This window comes from Dasypus novemcinctus, chromosome 7, assembly GCF_030445035.2.
Source record: "Dasypus novemcinctus isolate mDasNov1 chromosome 7, mDasNov1.1.hap2, whole genome shotgun sequence".
Classification (NCBI taxonomy): domain Eukaryota; kingdom Metazoa; phylum Chordata; class Mammalia; order Cingulata; family Dasypodidae; genus Dasypus; species Dasypus novemcinctus.
In genome coordinates this window covers 65,530,222-65,555,485 of record NC_080679.1, presented here as the reverse complement: position 1 = coordinate 65,555,485, position 25,264 = coordinate 65,530,222, and the positions used below count along the sequence as shown (strand labels likewise).

Here is a 25,264-nt window from a genome sequence, read left to right as displayed (position 1 = left end):
AGTTCCCACTATTAATCATGAGCACCATAGGGAATGTGAGCCTTACTCCTTAGCAAAGTTGGTAGGATTAGCTACAATTAAAATGACAGCATCAATAGACTCATATCCCCAAGGTCAAGAGACAGATGGGGAGATCTTAATGTTTCTCCCATACAATTTTGGTTTGCTTTTAGTATTCCATTAAGAATTAATATAGAATTAATGCACTCCCTATTTGGCTTCTCTTAAAAACAAAAACAAAAAGGCTTTTTGTGATTCTGTAGCTCTGAAGTGCTTGAAAAGTGAGACCCATTCTGACTGAATTAACTAGAGATAGTAACTGGAAAGGGTTAACTCAATCATATAGAAATCACTCAAGAAAACCATAAACTTGTCCTTTTTTCCCTCATTCATTTATTCATAATCATATTTTCTTACTCAACAAAAATTTACTGAATATATACTATGTATAAAGCTCAGTGCTTCTTTACCTTCAAATCTAATGGCAAGGGTATGACAGAGAACTACCATTTTCCAGCACAGAGGGATAAGAGATCAGTGTCCATCTAGAGAAGAAAGATTGACAGTTTTGACTGGGACGATGAGGAGCAACTTGTGGAAGAACTGCCGTATTAGTTGATCCTTAGAGGAAGGGGAGAGAATGACAGGTGAAGATAGCAAAGGGTAGATCAAGACCAGGGAAGGGTAAGTGTTGTATGAAAAGGCATTGTAGAAACTCAGAAACAGTGAAGAGTGCAGTGAAGGCTATGACTAAAAAGAGAGGTTTTGAATGTTATGCTAAGATGTTTAGGCTTTACCTCTAAGCCAGTGATTCTCAAAGTGAGGTCCCCAGTTCAATAGCATCAGCGTCACCGGGGCCCCAGCCCAGACCTACAGAATCAAAATCTCCAGGGGCAGGGCACAGCCATCTGTGTTTCAACAAGCCCTCAAGGTTGTTGCTGATGCTTGTTAAGGGTTGAGAACCAGTGCTGTAGTGAGCACTTCCAGACTGGTGTGTGTGCTGCAAATGGCTGACAGGAGTGCTGGGGGGACTGATTTCCCCAGTGCTCAGGGTGGCTGGGAAGGGCCATCGGACCTTCTGGAATGGACTGCTGCTGGCACAAGCAACTTCATTATTTTACCCACAGGTACCATGTTCCTTTACCTGAGAAAGAAGCGCTGTGTAGACCAGGGGTTTGCCCAAGGGCCAAAACCATCACATGGTCTGTTTTTATATGCCCTGACCCTCTCTACCCCAAGCTAGAGGCAGGGAGCCAAGTAGTTAACATGAGTGAGGTGGAAATGTCCTACACAAATGCATTATTCTTTGAAAAGAAAAAAGAAATGGATCTATAATCCTTATAGAAAAGATTCAATTTAACAATTTAAATTGATCCAGGAACTATGCCATACTAAGGTTCTCATCAACTGAAGAAATTAGAGATTATGTCCAGTTCAGCAATTTTCAAGATTTGGCTTGCTTTTTAAAATTTTTTTTTCTTTAATTAGAGAAATTGTGGATTTACAGAACAATCCTGGTTAAAATACTGAATTCCCATACAACACCCTAATAATAATACCCTGTATTCATTGTGATACGTTTGTTACAATTGATGAAAGCACATTTTTATAATTGTACTATTCATTCTAGTACAGAGTTTAATTTAGGGTTCACTGTGTTGTCCAGTTCAATGGATTCTTCTTAATTTTTTTATTCTAATACTATTTATACAATTTACCATTTCCCCTTTTAACCACATTCAGATATATAATTCAATGCTGTTAATTACATTCATAATGTGTCCTAGCATCAGCACCATCCACTATCAAAATATTTCCATCATTTCAAATAGAAGCTTTACATTTTACGCCTTATCTCCCTATTCCCCACCCCCACTCTATCTCCTGGTATTCTAGATTCTGACTTGACTTGGTTTTGAGAGAGTAGTACAGTGTTGCGAGCATGAACTCTGAAGACAGAATCCTACATCTGCACCTTTGAAGATGTAAGACTTCTAACATTACTTACCCTGTGTTGGTTTTCTCATATAAAAAAATATTTACCTCTTAGAATTGCTATGAGAATTAAATAAATTGACACAGAAGGAATTTAGAACTTACCTGACTTTTATTACATACTCATGGAGTGTTAGCTATTGTTTGTTCATTTATATTTATATCACATGGCCAGGAACAAACACTATTTAATATGTGTGTGTGTGTGTGTGTGTATAAAACAATGGTTAATATTCATTGCATAAACATAAGCCAGTTAGTCTCTAAGTGCCTTATCTGAAATCAACTAATTCAATTGTTATGGCAACCAGAAAGATAACATAGGGTTCAAGTCATACCTAATTAAATATATCCAATTCAATCCAAAAATACTTATTTAAGATATACTGCATACTGAATTAAGCCAGCATTTGTTTAGGAACAAAACTTAAATTCCCGCCCTCAAGAAATGCCTAGTTTACCTTGAAGTCTAAATAGCATTTAGATGCTATCTGTAACAGAGAAGTGAAATTGGCTTAAAAAAAAATAAGGGAATGAATGCACATTAGTTTTGTAATTAGAAACAAAGAGCATTACAACAATCATAATTTAAAATAGGATGAGCTATAGCTGTCATTTACTTTTGTCCTTTGGGGGAAAATTGATTTTAATGAGTGTTAGCAGAGGATAGAACAGAACGAGTTAAGAAATTTGAAATCTCTAGTCTAATTAAGAGTAAACAGGAAGGTAGAGGTTGCCATAAAGCTCAAGAAAATATAAACAGCAAAGTATGGAGGAGCCACAAAATAGGAAGGTAGAGAGATCCACATCCACACACAATTTTAGGAAGTATATACATTTCAGATTGGAAAAATGGGGTATGAGAATGCAGAGAATTCAAGAAGTATTGCAGTTATTATGCATCTGATTTAGGATCTTCTTAATCTAAAACCACCAAGTTTTAGAACCCACTCACTCATGCAAGTTTTAGAACCCACCCACTCCCACACACAGTTTTAATCTGCCTCAGCTCTTATCACAGATGCCACACAATGGCTGACTTAAACAACAGAAACTTAATGGCTCATGGTTTTGAGGACAGAAGTCCAAACTCTGAAACATCAAGACAACGCTTTCTCCCCAAAGTCTGTAGCATTCTCAGTTGGCTGCGGAGATGCTTGGGTTTCCTTGGCTTGCATTCTGGCCTGCCGCCATATAACAGTATCCTCTCCTTTCTCTTCCGGATTCTTCTGACGTCCAGCTTCCGGCTCATCCTCCCCATAGCTCACCCTTTGTTTTATTTCTCCTGCTAGTAAAGGTCTCCAGTAACCTGGATAAGGCCTGCCCTCATTCATTTGGGCCACACCTTAACTAAAATAACATCTTCAAGAGATCTTATTTACCATAGGTTCAAACCCACAGGAATGCGGATCATGATCAAGAACATGTCTAAATCAGAGTTAATTAAATCCACCACACACACACACACACACACACACTAAGGTAGAAGGAATTCATGCATGTTGCACAGAAAGATTCTTAGCACTAAATAGACACTATTATCACTTGTTCATATGCATCTACAGTCCAAAAGCTGACTTTTAAAAATGAATTCGAATGCAGTTTTAACACCTTTTAGGGTATTAACATATGAAAATGAATACATTTTATGTTCTATATTTAGCTAATAATTTAGGAATAATAAGTTGTCATGTCTAGTGAAATTGGAGGGGGAAGAAGTTTTCATCAACATCCAAAGTCAAGGATTCAGAAAAAGAACTTTATTTGGGGGGAGAGGTTCTTTTTACTATTTTCTAAAAGAGAATTTATAGTACAGTATCTACAGGAAGAAAGCTTAATTTGGAAAAATTATATTCTGGCTTTTTGTGTAAAATTTTACTAGCTACAAATATTAATAATATTACATTTTTCTTCCTGAAGTATATACCTCAGCTGTGCTTATTTTAACATATAATACCATCTAGTGGCCATTATTATTTATCTTCCAGAAGTTAAATTGAATGAATAATGGCCCTTTTTTGTTTTTCTATTTCCTTATACATGGCTTTGATTTCTCTTTGTTATTTTACAATTCAAAATCCTAACACATAGATTAACACTATAGCCCCATGATTTTTGTTTCCTCTCACAGGTTTGGTTCTCATTTCCCAGGGAGTATTTGGCCTCTAAATATGTTACCACATGCCAACTCTACACTGAAAGCAAACAATACCTGAAGAAGCAAAGTGGCTGCCTTTGAATTTTTCTGGGAATTTTGTGAGTTTTGCATTCATTTGGAGTAATTTGCAAGTTTTCAGGCCAGGGGAGGGTCATGTGCATACCAAGCATTCTTTACCCTTCTCAAAATGGAAAACTGAAGTGGAGAAAACACACCCACACAAGAGGCAATTATAGTCTTGGTTCGATTATGATGGGACATAAATACAACACTGATCAAAACAGAAAAGTGGAAGGGTGGGCAATATGCCAAAGAATTTGCCCAGCCAAATCCAGCCCTTGAAAACCATTGATTCTTTGGTAAAACAAATAATCATTCCTTCATATAGATCATGTAGGCCCTTCACACCTCCCTCGTACCTATCGCCTTATACAAATCTTTTCCTCTCCCTTGCCTTCACCCATTCTCAGTAGAACAAGGAGTGAGGCTCCTATGCACCCATCCTACAAATTCTCTGTGCTCCTTCACTTGAGAATACATCCAGCTTTTCCTTCCATAAACCAACCTTAGCTCCCTCTTTTCTATTTCTCTCTATTGTATTTTACCTTTCCTAACTCAGATGGCTTGCTGAGTCCATGTTGGACACAAAGCCTCTTCTTTTCACCTTAGGCCAGACAATTAGTTTTAATGCTTGCATGCCCTTTCCTTCATCCCATTCCATACATTCCAGCATATTTTAATAATGTTTTCTATAGTCCAAGGTTTATAAAATGTTGGCCAATGAGTGAAACATATCAACCAGTGTATTTTGATACTAATAATTATGCAATATATTGGTAATTGATGAAAGGAAAATTGATCTTTGTATACTTTGTATAGTTCACTTACAGTATTTGACCAATGAAAACAAGATAAATTGTGTCACTGTCCTTTAAAAAGTTGATCCTCCCCAGGATTTTTTGCCCTTACAGCCAAAAGGTCATACTAACATTTACTGTTCTCCAAGCCTTCATGGGTCTACTTCTAATTCACAGAAGGAATCACATTTCATTAATACAGAGATGCATGCCACATTAAAGATAAAATCATCTGGATCATTGACTTTGTCTTTTTGGAGCTTTGCTAATAGATCTGAGGAAGGGCACAGATGTCAAAAGCACTTAAGTACCTCTAATGTGGAGAAAAACAACCTTAAATTGAAGTGCTTAGTAGGTGTTAGGAATTACCTTCATAGAATTTAATTACCATCTAGAAGAGTAATATGCAAAGAAGTCACCCACTTATCTTGTTAAAATATCAATTCCAGCTCAGTAGATATTGAGGGGCCTGGGATTCTTCAAGTCTAAGAATTTTCAAGGTGGAAACTGCGCTGAGTAGCAAGGGTAGAGACTGAGCACCGTGGTCATTTGAAAGCAGGGTCATATATCCAGCAGGGGAAATGATTACTCTTGCCCATGGAAATCAAAGACACATTTTCCGTAGTAACACATGGTTTAACTGATCACCAAAGCACACATGACCCTGTGTTTGGTCACTGGAAATTCCCCTCTCAGAATGGGAGTTTCTAGGGACGAGTGCCTGCAAAATTGGGGTGAACAAGTAGGAAAGGAAGGTAATGAATTTACTTGGGAGTGAAGACATGACAGATCCTCTTACTCAAGCCAGAGGCAGGCTAGCCTAGTGGTTTTGGGGGTCAGACTTCTTGGACTTCAAATCCATACTCCTCCCCTTGCTAGTCACATGATCTTACACAGATTTTTGCCCCTTCAGGCCTTGCCTCCTTTAGAATTTCTCACCCATAAGATGGGGATAAGAATTCATCAAAAAGTAGTTAAGAGGAGTAAAAGAGATAATGCAATAAAAGAATGTAATTCAGTAGTAAGACCATAATGAACCATAAGAAATACTAAAGAGCTGTCATCTTTCATCTTGAGTCACAAAAACTTTTATCAGATTGAGATGTAAAGGAAGGACTCTACCTATCACAAATGCTAAACAAATGGCCTAGAAATGTATTAATGTGCTAAGAGATAAAAGGCTCCAAATAGAGCTTCAAAAAAACCATGTTGGCCCAAATACAGGATTTGTATCTTGAATATTTAGGATTTCAGCAAAAGAAATGACAGGTGTGTAATTCAGGACATAACTAGGTGTTCAGTTTCTTACTTAAAATATGTGTCATCTTTATTGTCTAAAGTTCATGCCAAATGATGGATGCATTTTACAATATTTAGAAAAGGGTTAAACAGAGGATAGAGGCTTACTGTAGTTCTCAAAGGAAAAAAATGTAATTAATACCTAAATTAAATTTTCTAAGTTAAAATATAGCCTTTAAAAGCTTTTTGATATTAGGTAGAAATTTATTATATAATCTCATTTAAAGTGAAAAAAATAGGTTTTGTCATGTATCGAACAACTAGAAAACTTTCTACATATTCAAATGGAGTTTTTTAGCATTAAGGAGATAGTGTTAGGGGTAGCACATATTGTGCCAGTTACTCTTAATTCAGTGAGCTGAAACTCACTCGGTCTTTGCCTTGATATGATAGTCTTTGCTTATTACTCTCTGGTGTTGCCTTATTCACACTTTCCTTTCACACAGCTTTCTCTCCCACTGTGCTTCTGCCTGGCTCACACAGATGGAGCAGAAAGAAAAAAAAGATGACTTTGGTGCCAGAGAGACCTAGAACCTGACAGAGTCTAGAGTCTGCCATTTGAGAGCTGTATAGGATTGGAGAAGGCTCTTTCTCTGAGTCTAGGTTATTGTGAGGATTTGAGATAACATTTGCTGAGTTCTTAAAACAGAGGTTGTACATAGAAGATAGGCAATAAATATAAGCTTTTATTATTATCTAAGGTTCAAGTCATATGCTACCTCTTCCAAGAAGTGCTAGAGATGGAAGCAATTTTTACCTTCTCTAATATCAGAGGTGCATTTTATTTGCACCTCTTTTATGGACCTAATTAATTTTATATGTTATTTTTTATATGTTATTCAGTTATTTATGTGTATATATTACTTCCCATATAAGACTTAAAATTATTCAAAGATACATGTCTCTATTCCTGATATACCAGGAGCTTGCAAATAGTTGTAATGAGTGTTCAATGAATTTTTTTAATAAGCAAAAATCATTTCTGACAAAACATTTCAATTTTTAAATAGGTTACTTCTGATTTTCCCTGATTTCCCCAACTCTTCAATGCCCCTCCAAATTGAATTACATCAGACACCAAATGGTTCACAATATTTTCCCTTCAATATAATTTATTTAGCAATCATATATAATAGGAAATACACAGAATTACAGCAGAATAAAAAACACAAGAATTGTAGATTGTCATATTAAAAATTAAATGAAAGAGATACTAAGTTAAATGAAAGGCCTATGAAATTGCAAGATATATATGTTGGGTATCTGAGGACAAAAATGCAAAGCAGGACATGTAAGGTGCAGCAGCCTAAACTCAGCAATCCCTTTCTTCTGTATTGCCTCAACAGTACTGTTGGCAGAAGTAGTAAGTACAGGGAATCTCAACTCTGACTTCCTGCTAATTAGTAGCTTTCTTTCTTTACTTCTCCATTGTCCTAGAGGGGAGAGGGCCAGGGGAGGGGGAGATGGAGAGAAAGCAGGGGGAGGGAGAGAGCAAGGGTGGGTGGGATGGAGAAAGATAGAGTATATGAATAAAGAAGATACAAAGGGGAAAAGGTAGAGAAGGAGGGAAGGAGGAAGAGAGAACAGGAGAAGAAAAGGTATATCAGGCAGCATGAAAGCTCCTCTGAAGAAATGGAGCATCTCTAGTCCCTCTGGAAGTTCCGTCACAGTGCTTTATAAATCACAGAATGTGGAAAATTAGGTTAAATCCCAAGTACAGAAATTGATGAATTCTTTATATTCCTTTATTTTTAGTAACAAAGCCTACAGATCTTAAAGCATTAGTAGTAACAAAGTAGACATGTTTCCTATGACATTTGAGAAGCAGTGTTTCGATTTACTTCTCCCTCAAGAGATTCAATTCTATAGCTTTACTGAGACAACTGGTTCAATTAGGAACAAGAGTAATTAGACTTTCCAGATAATCTGACTTTATTTTAAATGTGGAATATTTTTCTGGTTAGTAAATAACTAATTTAAAAAGACATTAAAAGCAGTAGTTATAGTTTCTCCATAAATAGTAACCAAGAGTCCATTTTTAAAGAACAGAAAGTCACTATGATGTTCACATCTATACATTTCTCCCAACACATCATTATAGATTAATCTTTACTGCTTACATTTAAAATATTGATTGCATTGTAATGTCTATGGCACAACTCAGTTATTTAGCTGTGTTCTGTACAGGTTCAGGTAAAACTCAAACTTACGATTTTATTCACACAACATTTTTAAGCATTTTATACACCGTCTATGCACAAATATATCTTAAATTAGAATGATGCATATGAAATATGCATTTAGAATATGGCTTACACATTTAAAAGTGAACTAAGTTGTGAGTTATATAGTCCCACTACTTAGGCTTAAAAGTTTCTGACTGTATCCATTTCTAAAATATTGCTTAGCATTGTGGAACCCCAGGAAAGAAGCCGGTGCAACAGATAACTCGTAAGGATGGGCATGCTCTCCTTCACTGCATTCTTTAATTGAAGGCTACTCTTGGTTTTTTCCAACCAATTTCTACCTTTCATAAGGACTAAGTCACTTAAGCTCACAATCACTGAAGTGCTTGTATGAGAAAAGTTACAACACCTAATTGTGCTTGATCTTTCTTGTTAGTGAATAACAAAAATGATAATTCTTCAGTTTGCAGTAAAGGAAAGGCTTTGAACATGCTCAGGCAAAACATGACAAGGAAGCAGGAACTCCAAGGAGCTGCGGTTTGTTTCTATGTAGTAAAGTTAAAATGCCATGTCATATAATGTTATCTGTACAGAAGAGTGTGGGTTTCCATTATCACAGGCATTTTCAAACATATACACACTCAGACACTTCTTGTCTCTTATCCCTTGGCTTGTAATACGTTTTAGCAAGTTCTGTCAGCAGGCAAATTCCAATTTCAGTTCTAGTGTCCATCTCCAACAGCAGTTGAAGGATCTTGTTAACTTGGACTTTAGGTAAAGTGTCACTTGCACTGTAGGTGATATATTAGGGCTTTAAAATCAAGGTGATGATTCAGGTTCATCCGCTGGTTTCACCGAAAGGCTTTGCTGCTGTTTCCCAGCTCTGGAGTTTCAGTGAGGGTCATTAGGTCACAGAGCCGGTATGATGATACCACATTGTTGCCATAGAACTTCAGCCAGAGTTTCTGAACAGTTGCACTTCTGATTTTGTTCCGTGTATTTAAAATGACAAAGAAATCTAAATAGCCTATTCCTTACATCACAAAAAAATTTTCCACAATTTTTTTGTTTCTTTTTACTTCAGATGGTGAAAAATTTATAGTTATAGCACTCTGCGTAAAACAGTACCAGAAAGTAAATTTCAAAATGTCTCATATTCTGCATATGTAAGCAACAAAAAATTTTAAACTGTCCAACTTCTGTCTCAAAAATTTATCTGGCTTAATTGAAGAAAGCCAAATCGTGGAGGAAAAATAATGGTAGAAGCACTGGCTAAAAATGCTAACAGCAACTTTGAGTATATTTACTTGGCCTAAGTTACCTGCTCAGAATGTATGTTCTTCTTATTAAATCCTTCTATAGGAGTCCAGGAAAATGGCCTGATCCAAGTGTATGTGAAAGAGGAGAATATAGCTTTGTGGAAAGTTGAGAATTTAGGGTATTTTAGCGCTTATTATCCTGAAATAAAATCCAAATGAAAATGAAGATCATGATTTGATTATATATTCAGGCAATTTCACATTCAACTTCATATGCTTTGTCAAATATAAGAGGTGTATCAGTACATAATAGATATTGGTTTTATATCAGTTGGAATTCCTTTCCCTATTGTGTGTGTAGGTGTCTCAATTCCAGTAAGAATTTTGATGCTTTGGGTCAGAAATCACAAACTCAAATAATTATAGAGTCCTGACATTAGCCTAAAGGTATTCAAAAATATTTTAAATCAATGTGGAAGTTAAACAAAACAGTTCTACTGGCTATATTCGGCTCACAAAGCCCTCAGATTTTGACCTTCTCTTGATGTCCATTCAACACTAAAGAGCTGGCATTGGTAGGATTAGGGAGTGCTTCACTCCCAAAGAATAACAGGTCTGATATTGGTTTGCTTTTGAAATCCCAGCAATCTCTGGCATACCTTGCAAAGAAGGCAGTGATAAATGATATGCCGTCATATTTTAAATAATAAAGCAGAATTGGATTGTACACCCATTTCCTATCCCATTTACTTCAACAAAAAATATAAAAGAAAACTGTAAGCAAAACAAAAGGCTTATGGATTGAAATCTCTTAGAAATACTGGTAAAAATTATACAAGAGTTTGAAAAGTAGATTTAAAAGGTTTTTCTTTCTTTCCCTTTGTATAATGCTGCACATTGATTTATGGGGTTTCAATATAGCACAAGTTTAATTTGTCTTCAATATTTATGGGGAAAGGTGTACTTTTTTCCTTATCTTATAGTGGCACATTGAGAAGGAGGCAGGTAATGAGCTTTCAGAGAGATGGGGGAGAAAAATCTCATCTTGATTTCTACTGCCTCCAACTACTCCTTTGCAACTTCCTTGCCCTGGAGGGGCTGCCAAGAAATCTCCACTTTCCATGATGGTGGCCAGTGAGAGTAAGCTTTCGGTCACAAGGAAGATATGATGAATTTGCAAACTGGGAGCCTACAGACAAAATCAACCCTGAGATATATTTGGTCTGGCCCACATGGTGTTTCAAAAAACTGTAAGCCAACATGAAAAACTGGAAGATTTTACATGAAATCACTTAACAAAAATACATGGAAATATTGGTCCCTCATTCTTATATGGCAAGAATCTGCCAGAGCCAAAGAGTGGCTGGGTAGAGACTGCAGATTGGGTGTGCCATGCTTTATGTTTCCAGGGCTGACCACTTCCTACTGTCTCCCAGACACATCCCTGTGTCACAGCTGCCTTTTGTCACCTTTCCTACACTCTTGCTTTTTAAGTCATTCATGTCCGTCACTGAAGGGACCTGCCTGTTCCTTGAAGGCAATTGCATTTCACCAACTACAGGTCATGCTTTCTGGAAAACTGTACACTGAACATAGGGTTTTCTCAAACTGAGAAGGAACGTCAATGATTTAGTTAACCCTACTGGGGGAAAATGAGTCAAACAGCCTGTGCAGTTTGAACATCACTATTTAGTTTGAATGGGTCTCAAACTTTGCCATCTTAGGTGTATTTTTATTTTAGAAAAGGAAAAAGAGATTTCCTTAACCACTAAGTGAATCCCATCAAATACTTTTTTCTGATAAGATACCAGAATGATACAGATAATATATATTTTTTGCTTTAGACATTTTCATACATTGAATAGTCATTTCAGATATTTTTATAAATGTACTGGTAACCTGTGTTTCCTACTCGCTATTTTTAGAAAATGATCATAGATATTCCAGCTCCATGTCATAAATTCTTAAGCAATGCTGATCTTACATTTTGAAGGTAAATAATACATATTGACTTGGAGGCATTCTTTAGGAATAAGTCTTCCTTAATTTTGTTTAATGCAATTTTCTATTGATATTTATTTGAAAACAAAATCCTTTATTACTTAAAACTTCTATAAATTACACCACTCAATTAGTATTCCCTAAAATTGATACTTGGGGCTCTATCATATATCATCAGGACCCAAGGAGTCTTTGAAAGGACCATCTACACTAAAGATAACAAAGTTATAACTTGAGGGAGGTATGGAGAAGAATTGCTATAGCTAACATGAGGCAATATAGTATAGTAATTATACATAAAGATGGGTTTTAATTGCCACTCTGTAGTTTGATTTCTTTCTGAGCTTCAAATGTAAAATAAGAATCACAATCACTAGCTCTAGAACTGGTGACAGGACCAAGCGAAATAATATACATAAGCTGTTTACCACAGTGTCTGACACCTGGTCATCACTGTTAATAAAACAATTATTATGAATAAAAGTCTTACAACCAGCTCAATACTGAGGAAGGAATTCTCTTAAAAACTAATCACATTTTTACTCTTTCATATCTAAAGCAACATCTAAGGGACAAAATGATTATATTTATTATCAAAAATTCAGATTTCCGAGGTATCATTCAAGAATTAATAATGTGATAGATTGAAGGGAATCCTTAGAAGTTGAATTTTTAAAAAGAAAAGCACAGATACAAATGTCCACAGATTTTGGTACCCAATAATATTTGTTTCTTAACATGTTCTTGTTTTGTTGTCACCCGGCATATAACATTCAATTTTCCTACATGAAGTAGAAAAGGAAATCAGGATTAAACCTCCCTGTGGACTACAAAGCTCATTTTTTTAAAAGGACTAAAAAGTCTCTGTAAGTATAATTTTTATTGATGAGCAAATGAAGAACACTTTGAAAAGGTAAATGTGAGAAAGGTGAATGTTTCAGTTTACTAGTTGAAGTTTTACCTCAGATGATAGAAGACAGAGATTTTTTAAAAAGAATACAGGAAGGCATTTAAATGAGATAATTTTACCTCAAATCATTCATTTTAGAAATTAGGTTTCTTGTCTAAAGAGTAAAATTACCTCTCATGTTTAAAATGACAGAAGCCTTTAAGGTGTTTCAAACCTACAGATGTGTGTCAGTATGTTTTTCTTCAGCAATTACTAAGTCTTCTGATTTCTTATGAAGATCAGGTTCACCTAAAAAAAAAAGCAAACAAACAAAAAAACCAAGTAGGTCTTTGGAAAACCTAATAAGGTCAGGAGACTGAAGCAATTTGCAAAATTCATGAAATATTGGATTTTACAATGGATTTTGTGGCTTATTTCTCCAAAGATACCAAGCATTTACTTTTCAGGTTGTGGACTTATTGAGTATAACAAGTCATTTTGGTGATTACACAACTCTTTGAAGTTTAATTTTGGAATACAGAAATGAAACAGGTTAGACATGTTTAGACATCTATTAAATCACACGTAAAAATTATGTGTGTTCTGTGAATATTTTTAATTGAAAAAAATATTTTAAACAATCTAAGGATCAGTGTCTTACCACATATTCCTGAGTTGCTGTGAATTTAGAACAAATGAGTGTAAGTAAATGGTAATGTTTAAGATAAGCATAGTCTGCCAAAACATACTAGTGTAATTTATAATCTTAGAATCATTCAGCTTCTATATAAGCTTTGAAGAAAAATAAAACACTAACACAGAAAATGTGCCAGCATTTCTGGAAGGGTTGTAGAGAATCTTTTAAAGATAGAAATATAAAAGAAATACATGATAAGAGAGTCTTATGAGAAAGTAAATAAAGTAGGCTAAATTAATTATTTGAATAAATTACTCAAAAATACCTTAATATTTCAAGAAATATTTACATTTAATGGAATGCTTTCTCTGGGGGGCTTAGATCTAACTCTTTCCTTTTTTTAAATTTTTAAATTTTTATTTAATTGTCTTTTTAAAAAAGATACATAGATCACAAAAAATGTTACATTAAAAAATATAAGAGGTTCCCTTATACCCCACCTCCCACTCCCCCACACTCCTCCCACATCAACAACCTCTTTCATGATTGTGGCACATTTCACTGCATTTGGTGAATACATTTTGGAGCTCTGCTGCACAGCATGGATTATAATAACTTTTTCTTTTGTGGATACATTCATGAGCTCTTCAAAGATGTGCCCATGCCTGGCAACTTCTCACCAATTTGATATATGAAACACTCAAAAAACATTTGTTCCCATAAACTGCATGAGGAAAGGCTGAAACCTACACAGCCTCCTCTCCTTTGACGCATCTATCATCATCTAATCTTTTAAATCTCTCACATAGAAATTAGACTCCATGCCCAATATCTCCTTAACTTCAAGCTCTCCAAGTGTTCTGGTGAAACTATCCTTGATTAGAGGTGAAGAGGGAAGCATTTCCCAATAACTGAGCTCCCTTTTAAATAATCTTCTTATAAATCCTTCTTCAACCTTCAGCCATCTTACCCTTTCATTGTTTGAGTTGGAGAGAGTTTTAATATTCCAATAACTGGCTTTTGAATCTTCTTCGAAATTTATCTCACAACTCAATTTGTTTTCTGGTGTTTATTTATCATCTTAGGATCTTGGCTTAGGCTTCTGATTTAATTGTCCTGTTACTTAAGACTAGATTAAAACAGAACAAAACAGACTAGAATAGTATGTAACAGAACAGAATGAAATAGAACAGATTGAATTAAAAGGAAGTAATATGAATTATTAATTCACTTATTACAAAAATTTTTGAGGGAAAATTTTACAATGGGGAAAGGACATTGAGGTCAATCTACTACCATTTCTAGTGGAAAATTAACTCACTAATACAAAAGAATGAAATAGGAACAAATTATCAAAATGGTAATAATGCAATGATTACAAAGATAAATCCCAAAGGATACACAAATTACATCCTAGTGTAATTCTCTACAGGTGGTTAGAAAAGCAGTCATTAAAAGCTACGACTAAATCAAAACAAGAATTATGCAGCACTGAAATGAAGTATCTTCCTTGAAAACTAGAATTACAGGACATAGGCACAACATTGCCAAGCATTTCATGATAGTCAGATTGCATAGAAAAACCCTGATATTCCTCAGCAAATTCAAATCACATTACTTTTAATTAATGGATCTTCAGTTGTAGAAGTCTTTACAATTAATGTAGATCATACTGTTTGTAATTAACTCTTTCTTAAAAAAGATAGGCATATCATTCTGAGCTATCACTCTGAAAAGAAGAAATGTCTTGCATTTTTTAAAATCCATGACCCAAGAGAGATATAGAAAAGACCCTGAGAAACATCTTCAAATCATGGGTCCAAACATTTTCAAATCATGGGTCCTTCTCACAGTATGGTAAAACCTATGGACTGCTTTTCAAAATAAAGTTCTTTAAGTAAATAAAATAAAATACATAGGATTGCAAATGCTTCCCTTTTAAGATATTTTATCAGGATATTTATATAAACCTACAGATATGATATAGTAATATAAGTGTTTCTTTATTAATGTGATAAATAGTGGGGTCTAGATGAAGGTATAATAACTACATTTTTGAAATAATGATAGCAAATGATATTTCAAGACATCTTCATGAATTTTAATGTGTTATGGAAATATCTATGATTTTTTTGGCGACAAACAGAAGTAACAGAAATGTTACTGTGTATTGCTTCCTACAAATGAAGGAAATGCCCATTCAGTTAAAGGGTAATAACATTCACTCTCCAAGTGTACAGACCCCATCTTTACAGCCATTGGTTATAACCTTTGATCAAGTATAACTTTATTTTACAGGTGAGGAACAGACCCAGATAAATCAAGAAATTTCTTCCAGCGTAGACACAACTAGAAGTCAAAACTGTTGGCTTTTAATTAACTGTTACTTCAATAAGACCAGTACACTGATGTTGGAATTTCAATTTATTGAAGTGATTTGGAAGTTTACAAAGGAAAGTGCCCATTAGGAATGCAAACATAATATATGGACTCCTCATAGCAAGTGAATAGATAGAAGCTTGTTTCATCCTACCTGCAGGAAAAAGGTAGTGAAAGTAAGGGGCCTCAGAAAATGCTATTCATCTTAAGGAACTTTTAGGTGTTCATCTAAACCAGTTTAAAAACTTGAACTTGGAAAAATAATTTGTAAAGTAATGGAAACATCTTCGCTTTACTTTATGAACAGAGTCTAATTTTGGCCAGGGGATGTGAGATAGCCATAGGAAAGACACCTACCAAAACAAACAAAAATCCTCTAAATTTAGATAATCCAGGCTCTTAGCTTACAATTTGAGCTCACTATTATTTTATTAGAATCATAGCATGTTAGAGTCATAAATGATATAAAATAATATTTGTAGAGAGCAATAGAACAAGGCATACTATCAAATGCATATTAGAGAGTCCAGCATCCAGGCTTGGTCTCCCTTGAACTGTTATTTGAAAAATAATCTGATAGGATAAATTATTATACAATCAAAGCTTTAACAATAATAATAAACACTTTGTGAACAACAACTAGATGGCAGGCACTATTCTAAGTGCTTCACATGTCTTAACTCACTTAATCCTCACTATCACCATATGAGGTGGGGTTTTAAGAATTGTGGAAATTGAGGGTGAGGCATATCTTCAGTAATTTGCCCAAGATCTCAAAGTTGGTTATTGGCTAGATCCCTCTGTCAAGGTAAAACAGAAACTTGACCTCTAGTTGCTCTGTTTCCCAAACTACAATCATTCATATACTCTCTTCACCATTTCTGCCATATCTATATGCTGCCTACACTCTTTTTACCTAATATTTTTCTTTAAACAGACTTTAATCTACTTTTTAAAAAATGTATTCTAAACAGTAATTTCCAAAAAATAGATAAAAAATTTGATGTGCTGGCTGTATTTTTCAAATGCATAGGATTTATTAACACAAAAAGTAATTTTCTCTATAGATATAAACCAATAATTGATTTAATTTAATAATTTATAATGCACCATCACATATATTTCTAACTTGTGCAGCCCAACAATCCCTGAATGTGAGTAGGATATTCACACAATTATTTCCATCATAGTGATAAGGAACATATGCTCAGAAGAGATAATGGACTTCTCCAAGGCAGCATAGTCTTTGGGAGACAGAGCTCCTCATTATCCCTCAGAAAAATTCTCTAGCACTTTTCCATATTTAACAGTGATATGGATTGAATTGTGTACTCCAGTTTGGACACATCCTCAGTCTTGGTCCACATTCTGGTAGGTGTGGGCTCATTGTAAATCAAAATGTTACTTCATTTATGGTGTGGCCCAGATAAATTGGGTTGGGTTTTAATCCAGAGTACTAGAGTCCTTTATAAGAAGGGTGTAAGTCAGACAGAGAGAAGCCACAAGTAACAGCCAGAAGCTGAAAGTCAATGGAACCCAGGAAAGAAAGGAGAGTATGCCACTATGTGCATTGCCATGTGACAGAAAAGCCAAGGACCAAGAATCATGCCACAGACTTCTGGGAGAAAGCATCACCTTGCTGATGCTCCTGATTTTCAATTTCTTATAGCCTCAAAACTGTGAGCCAATACCTTTTTGTTAAGTCAACCCACTATATGGTATTTATTTTAGCAGCAAGGACACTAAAACAGCAACAGCAAATAGTGTTTTTAAAATATTTACTCAACACAAAATATGTTTGAGCAGTCTTTTCAACAGAGGGACTAGTTCTGGAATTACACTGCATTCTCATTTCTTCATGCAAAAAATGTTACCTTTGCTATGTATACAAATATTTCATCAAGCAAACAGATTTGGCTAGGTTGCCTCCCTTTTATTTTTGGTCTTCTATATAGCTTATGTTATAAATAATCAGAGTGAACCATGAGCTAAGTTAAAAGCTATAATCGTTGGAGAAAGACAATGTTGGATAAGTAAGAGCTTCTGATTTGATCAGTGTTTTGGCATCAATATAACAGGTCTTACAAGTTGAGAACTGAAAATCCTTTGAAACAATAGAGAAGTACTCTCCCTATGTTAAGGTTTTGCTTTTCCTTTAATTGCATCTAGAGAAGAAACCCTGTTAAGTATCCTTTCTGCCTTTACTCTGCAGAGTCCATGAAGAAAACGAAGAGAAGGGAAGACTGAACACTAATTACCAAGAAAGATAAGAAGAAAAAGAAGGTGGGGTACTGAAGAAAATCACCACCTATCTCCCAAATGTGCTACTTCCAACCCCTTAAATTTAGCAGTGATACCTTATTTGATAAAGTGTTGACAAAAACAAATAAAGAAATAGATCAATTATTTCTTTGTCCACTATATCAAAACAAAAATCTAATTCAAGGAAAACACATCTATTTACATTAGCAATCTCTAGAATGAATCCATACTTCCAATGCACATGTGTTAGACACCTAAATATGCAGTGTATTCTATAGGTGATCTAAGGGCACAGGCTTTCCTTGGGTAGGGAGGTTGGGAAGGTGTCATCCAAGACAGAAAGTCTGGAACACTGCAGTTTAGGCCATTCAAATATCATTTGTCTGCCTAAAAGAGTGGCAAGAACTGGTTAAGGAAACTACAAGATTGGGTTCCAAGGGAAAATTTAATCTGCTAGGCAATATGGGCTTTCCAGTTTCTTTAGAGGAAAGAGATGGGATGAAAATTAGTCTGGGAAAGGTGCCAAAATTCACATTTTTTCTTGAACTTTTATATATGGAAAAAAAATTACAAGCAGAATACTGATGAAGCAAAAAAGCTCTAACTTGTTTTGAATAATAAATTAATTGGGAGATGAATTGTTGGTATGATTTTCTTTTGCATTTGTATTGTAAAATAGAAGATAATTATTCTGCTTACACTATGTTCAACAGAGCCTCTAATGACTTTCAACATCTTTGGAAACATTGATCTTTGGCTTTATCAACAAGTTGCTGTGCAGATGAATAGAGGCAGCTGTTAAAATTCCATCTGTATCCCTCCTGAAGTCCTTGGGGATCCTGGTCTTACCCATTTTCAGAGAAGAACTCTATTGCCCTTGAAGAGTAATTCCAATCAGGAGGTAACTATGCTTGGAATTTAGATTTATATTGTAGAACTCAGAATAATTAGAATTTGTAATGAATTAAGTATTCTGGTTAATTGGGTTTTCTAGTTAAAGATAAGATAAAAATGACTTAATTTGCTTAAAGTAAAATGTTTCTTCAATACAAAAATCCAGTTCTCCTAAATGTAGGGCACTGAATATAATTGAACCTGATCTGATGACAGATAATCCCGCAATAAGAATTGAGGTATATTTTTCTAAACATAAACCATTTATTCTTACTCTATTACACATATAGAATAGATTGGGTGTCCTTCATGTTTACTGTCTCAGGGTAATCACATTCAGTGAGTGCTTACTATGTGCCAAGCACTGTGCTAAGTGGTTCACGTATTTTATCACTTAATCCTCCCAACAACTTTTATTGCCCAAGGTCCCATATCATCTAAGGAGCAGAGCTGGGCCTTCAGACCAAGAGCTACATGCTTCAGCACTATGCTGAAGAGTTTGGTCACACAGGGCTAACTCCCTGAGGAGGGTGAAGTTTCTATTGGATTTGAAAGAGCAAATCATTCTTCATTGTTTGGAGCCATATAACTGTGAAATTTTGAATTGGAAATGTGGAGTAAATGATATTTTTCATCTACCTGCTTCTGACAACTTACTAGGGCTAGAAATTTAGTTCTTTAAGGAGGATTGAGGAGGGAAGCAGATTTGGCTCAACTGATAGTATCCACCTACCATATGGGAGGTCCAGAGTTCACACCCAGGGCCTCCTGACCCATGTGGTGAGCTGGCCCACAAGCAGTGCTGATGTGTGCCCTTGCACACAGGGGTGTCCCCCACGTAGGGGAGCCCCACGTGCAAGGAGTGTGTTCTGCAAGAAGAGCCGCTCTGAGTGGCTCCACACACATGGAGAACTGATGCAGCAAGACTGACGCAAGAAAAAGAGACACAGATTCCCAGTGCCGCTGACAAGAATACAGGAGGACACAAGAACACACAGCAAATGGACACAGAGTGCAGACAATGGGGGCAGGGGGAAAGGAGAGAGAAATAAATAAAAAATAAATCTTAAAAAAAAAGGAGGATTGAGTAGTTTGAGAGTAAGAAGACTGAGTGCCACTAAGAAGACTTGCTTCATAAGCCCTTCAGGCTAAGGAGGGACTCAAAACAGCAAACCCATACATGTCCTATATCCTGGGGGATTTCAAAGTAAAGGGCTGTAAGAAAGAGCCAAAGGTTTTCTTGCTAATGTCTTGGAGGAGAAATAGTTGAGATTTGTGACTCCCGGAGTAGTAAAATGTTATTCAATTTAAAGTCCAGTATAAATATATGACGGGTAAGTATCTATGCTCTGAAAATCAAAAGATATGAATGAAAATTTGTCATTCTTTCTGTCCTGAAAAATTCTGACTCTCCATCCTGTAACACCATATCCAACCATTTATTGTAGATCCCCAGGATCTCAAACTGCATATAATGTTGATTGTTTTCCTTGAATATTTAAGGAATAGGCTCACCAAAAGATTATAAACGTCACACATTTCTTAAATTTTAGTGTTTCTTCATCAACAAATTCTTCAGTGGAGAGAGAATTTTTTTAATAAGTTTCCATCTAGGGAGGCAGAGAGGAAATATTGAGTTGTTATATGATGTCTCCTTTGATTTTACTTCTCATTTTTCCTTGGAAACCAAAACCACTTAGAATCTTTACCAAGCTGAATTCATAATTTTCAGCAATGGAAACCTATTATAATGAGAAAGATTAAACAAAAGCTGGTGGTATGCATAATCCAAAATTCAAGGGGTCTTTATATATCCCAGCGAATATTCTGTAAATATTGTTTGATCACTTTGTAGACTGAGTTGATTTGGGGCCACCATATCCCCAAACAGATAATTATTTATCCCATCTTATTCTGCCTTAAATTGTCAAATCTTAGAGGGATTAGTTGGCACCTAAATTGAGAAAGGCCTAAAATCAGGCTGAGATAGAAATCAATCCTACAGTATTGGTTATATATAAAAATCTTGGCATAACTTACAGGGTAAAAATTAAGATGGAAAAAATTCATTTGGGAAAGAACTCAAGGATCATAAATTGAGGTTTGAGGAAATAATTGAATTGCCATAAACCAAGTTTGCTGGACTTTACTGAAATGTCCTTTTTTAAGTGCATCTGCATTTAGGTCTACAGAAAATTTTTTGAGGATATTTTTCTTTTCCTAAAGAGTTCGATGCTAAAAAAAAATCAGAGGCAAGCATTTTAAGTGGCTGAATCCTTAAAGAGAAGATATTTAGATAAAGGTTGTTTATTTTCAACTTTCCAAATTGGACAGCTGTATCAACCTTTGAAAATTAGGAAATTTCATTCCTTCATTCACTCATCCAGAAAACTGAATGGATTTGAGAAAAATGTGGGAGATGCATTTTATAGGCTGTCTTGATGGATTAGTTAACAATGAAAAAGTGAGAGAAGAGTCAAGATTAACTCACTATACAGCAATTCACTCAATTGGCTGATGGAATTTACCCATTGCATATGTTACCATGGAATAAGCAAAATCTCATACTAAAATTGTTGAGGACTTAGTATTTTTCAATAGCACCTTTCTTTAAAGAAGCCCTCTGTAAGACTCCCCTATATACTAGAGGCACAGACATGAGACCAGGAGAAGAGTAATAATTATTGTAGAAAACATTAAGTTCTAAGCACTTTACATGTATTAACTCATTTAATCCTCATAAGTGCTTTGTGAGATAGACACTGTTTTTATCATCTGCACTTTGCAAATGAGCAAAGTGAAACAGAGAGATCAAATAACTTGCTCAAGGTCACATAGCTAATAAGTGATGGGACCAGGATTGAAATAAAAGTCTAGTTCCAGAGTCCTAGCACTGAACTTAATACTATGCTGCCTCCTTGGGTGTATTTAATACCTGCTGTGTTTTTGCTTTTCCTCAGTACAATGTATGCCTTATCTCTGAAATTAAATCTCATGATAAATTATTTTTTCTGAAGGCAGAGCCTTCAGATAGTAAGACTATGTTTGTGAAAATACGTTCTTCAATATTAGACAACATCCAGTCCCAGCTAATTATTTAGGTGGTTCAACTAGTCTAGTATAATTAATCACTAAGTCAACTGTTAGGTACTCAGAGGAAAGGTGGTATAAAACAGCAGCTCTTTAAAAACAGGTTTTTTTCAGGGGGAAAATAGCTAATAAACTGAATCATGCAGTGGATAAGTCATTTTCAAATCCAACAAATAGTACATTAAGCCATTCTTAACTCTGCCATTCATTGCCACTATAATATAAACATTTTTTCAAAAATACATGTCTCTTAAAATTTTTATGAATCATATTTTAATGTCAGAGAACCATTAAAGTATTTGTTCAAAGGGACAAATCGTAGAATTCCTATAAAAGCTAATTTTAATTTTGTAAAAGTCACACTACTTTTTCGATGTTTTAGAAAAGGGACATCCAAAGTGAAAGTGGGTGGATAGGCTTTATTAAAAAAATAACATTTAAAATTAGTGATTGGCCACTCAGAAAAAAATAATTGGCACTTGCCATATTATCTTAGTAAAGAGAAATGCTGCACAATGACATTTAAACAGATATTTGGAAGTACGAAGATGCTGATTTAACCATCAGATGAATCTATGCCCATAGCAACTGAGACAGGCAGACTGAGGAATTTATAGCTATTATTTATGTAGTTCATGATATTAAATAACCAAATGCAAAATTAGATTCCCTTTCTTTCACAAAGCCAGGTAGATTTCCAGCTAGTAGACTGAAATCTCCAAGTCATTTCAGTAAAATTAGAGCTGCCACCATGCATAAGTCTTTACTTTAAAAAGGTATTTCACTGATGAGGAAAATGTCTACTTCTGTGGTCCGGATTTTGCTTCTGAAAAAAAAAGTACTTATTAAAAATCAAGAGAAAATGTCATAAAGAAGTTGTGAAAAAATTAATTCATAATTAGCATTTATAATCAGCCATATTTGTAGAAACTACTGTGGTGAAATTATGAAGATCAATATACTTGATTTATTTTCTTAATTTTCAACATAATTTGCTTATGCTACTGAAACTTTTTTTGGTGATTCCTGTATTCATCAGTGATGACCTGTTTTCTAATTCAACTTATTTTTCCCTCACTTGAATTGTTGCCTAAAAATCATTCTGTGTCATAACCCTGGATTACAAGACAGCACAATGCCTTGTACATGAAAGACACATAACAAGTATTTATGGATTTCAACTAGAGTAGGCACTCTCAGAATCTAATGAGAGGTTATCTTGAAGGATATTAATATCACTATTAACAAACAGTATACAACTATTTGGTAGGGTTATATTATATAAACATAAAAAGAATAAAAATGTGCTTCTGTTTTATATCCTTTCCTACTAATCTTGTTTAATAACACTAACCAGAATAAACCAAATAAATCCTTTAAGAAATATAGAGTTGAGAATGCTATTGTATAGGTAATGCCATGACTTTCAGGTAGAATTTTACTCTATTATTGTTTAATTTTCTGAGACAGTATCAAGAAAACCATTAGTTTTTGTGCATGTGTATCTTGCAAACTAATCTAATCCTACTTTTCTGTAACTTAATATAAATATAGTAATTTCCTTAACTCAAAATAATTTAATTGTACAAAAATTACCTATTTTCTTTTGGATTCATTATGGTAGAATGTGGGGCACAATTTTGACTGAATATAGGTTTTGGAACATTTTAAACTCAGGAGTTTTCCTTCTCTTCACTATTAAAGAGACTTTATATAGACTCCACCCCAGTTTAGGAGATAAATGGAAATATTTTAAGTAAAGAATATTGGACACTGAAAAATACGAGACACAAATACTGAAAATATACTGTAGAAATTATTTGTGTATATTCATTTTTACACAAATATGGTATAAATTTTATATATGGAAAAATATATGTCATAACTTCTGTGTGATACAACTAGAACAATGGCAAGATTGAACTGGCTAAAACCATTCACCATAACAATGAGATAGTACCCAGAGAAGGAAAACTCAATCTGTAATACTCAATAGGAACCATCAGTCAGGGTGCCCCTGACCAAGCCCTGGATGAAGAGGATCAGTTAAATCATCTGGAAATAATTTCTTCTATCTCAACTATATCTAAATATAAATTAAAAACACAGGGAAATGCCCCATAATAGAGCAGCTTCTCAGACCACCTCCATTCCAAATTTGCTTATCTTCTGACCACTGATTTTTCTACCAGTCCAAGTGCCTGCTTGTTCTATCACCCTTCGGGAAGAAACTGTTTCTTCACCATCACTGAGCCAGCCAATAATCACAGAGAGGACACATGCTCCATCTCTCTCCCTTCCTTTCTATTTGTATTGTCTGTTCAACACACACTAAATATCACTTAAAATGACCATATATTCTGCAGTTATTCACAATTCCTCCAGCAATAAACAATTTGGGCAAGTCTTGTGCTCTGGAGAAAAGCTTGGAAAATGTAACTAAGCTAACCCTTCACAAGTAATTTCCACAACATTTCAGATTTTGCTTTTGATTTCAGACAAACTGGATAAAAATCCCAGCTTTTCTAAAGAAAAATTGTGTGAACTGAGATACATAATTTAGGTGCTCTGAGCCTAATTTCATCAGACTACAAGTCTTTCCTTGTAGAGTTACTGTAATAATTGTATAAATGACTAATGGGTACATGAATAGGTGATGTAAAATTTCATGCCCAAATTAATCTTGTTGACCATTTTTAAATAAAAATTTCTATGGTGTATAAATTGCACATTTGAAAGTTCATGGAATAAGTTAAATTAAATGTATTCAGAAAAAGATTTGATGAAGCAATTACTGTGGTCTCTGGAGTAAGAGTCCACAAGAAATTTTTTCCTCTTTTTTTGTGTGTTTTTCTCCTACAGTTTGCTAAGCTATTTTCAGTGTATTGAATGGATCTTTGAAAGGGAATGAAGTTAGGTTCATTTTCAATGTGATCAAAGTTGTGATCTTGGATGTTACATGGATGGCTGTTCTACATCTCAATTTCCACACTGGTAAATGGTTATAGCAATACCAAAATCATTGCGCTATCTGAATAAATAGGATAATGAGACTGTGACAGAATGAAGCATATTGTCTGGCACATGAGTATATACTTAGTAGAATATGAATCTGCATATTGTTTGGCATCAGCAGCAATATAATTACAAAAATAACTTACCATACTGTAGCTGTTTGGCGTTGTTTATTAATTCCAAATATAGTTACTGGATTATGTTTATAAACTGGTCTGTCAGAGGCACTTTTATGGCAATGGACAGAGTTGGAGTTTTGAGCTGCACCCCAGAAGAGAACACACAGGAGAACACAGAGGAATAGAGATGGCAGAAGCTTCTGGGAGAGAGACAGAGCTGTTCA

The 25,264-nt window shown here is 34.9% G+C and overlaps 1 protein-coding gene across 8 annotated transcripts in view; it reads right to left on the bottom strand.

Annotated features, from left to right (window-relative positions):
- Positions 1 to 25,264, bottom strand: part of PDE1A (phosphodiesterase 1A) — a 609,100-nt gene that overhangs the window by 50,661 nt on the left and 533,175 nt on the right. For 7 of the 8 annotated variants that reach the window (XM_071216230.1, XM_071216229.1, XM_071216231.1 and 4 more), the window contains 2 exons: positions 12,837 to 12,953; positions 7,404 to 9,953 (listed from right to left, as the gene is read on the bottom strand). The exons of the other annotated variant lie outside the window; for it this stretch is intronic. In XM_071216230.1, the coding sequence (XP_071072331.1) occupies positions 12,880 to 12,953 (74 nt within the window). In that variant the 3' untranslated portion in view covers positions 7,404 to 9,953; positions 12,837 to 12,879. Of the gene's footprint in view, positions 1 to 7,403; positions 9,954 to 12,836; positions 12,954 to 25,264 lie in introns of those variants that run through there. 8 annotated transcript variants of the gene reach the window in all.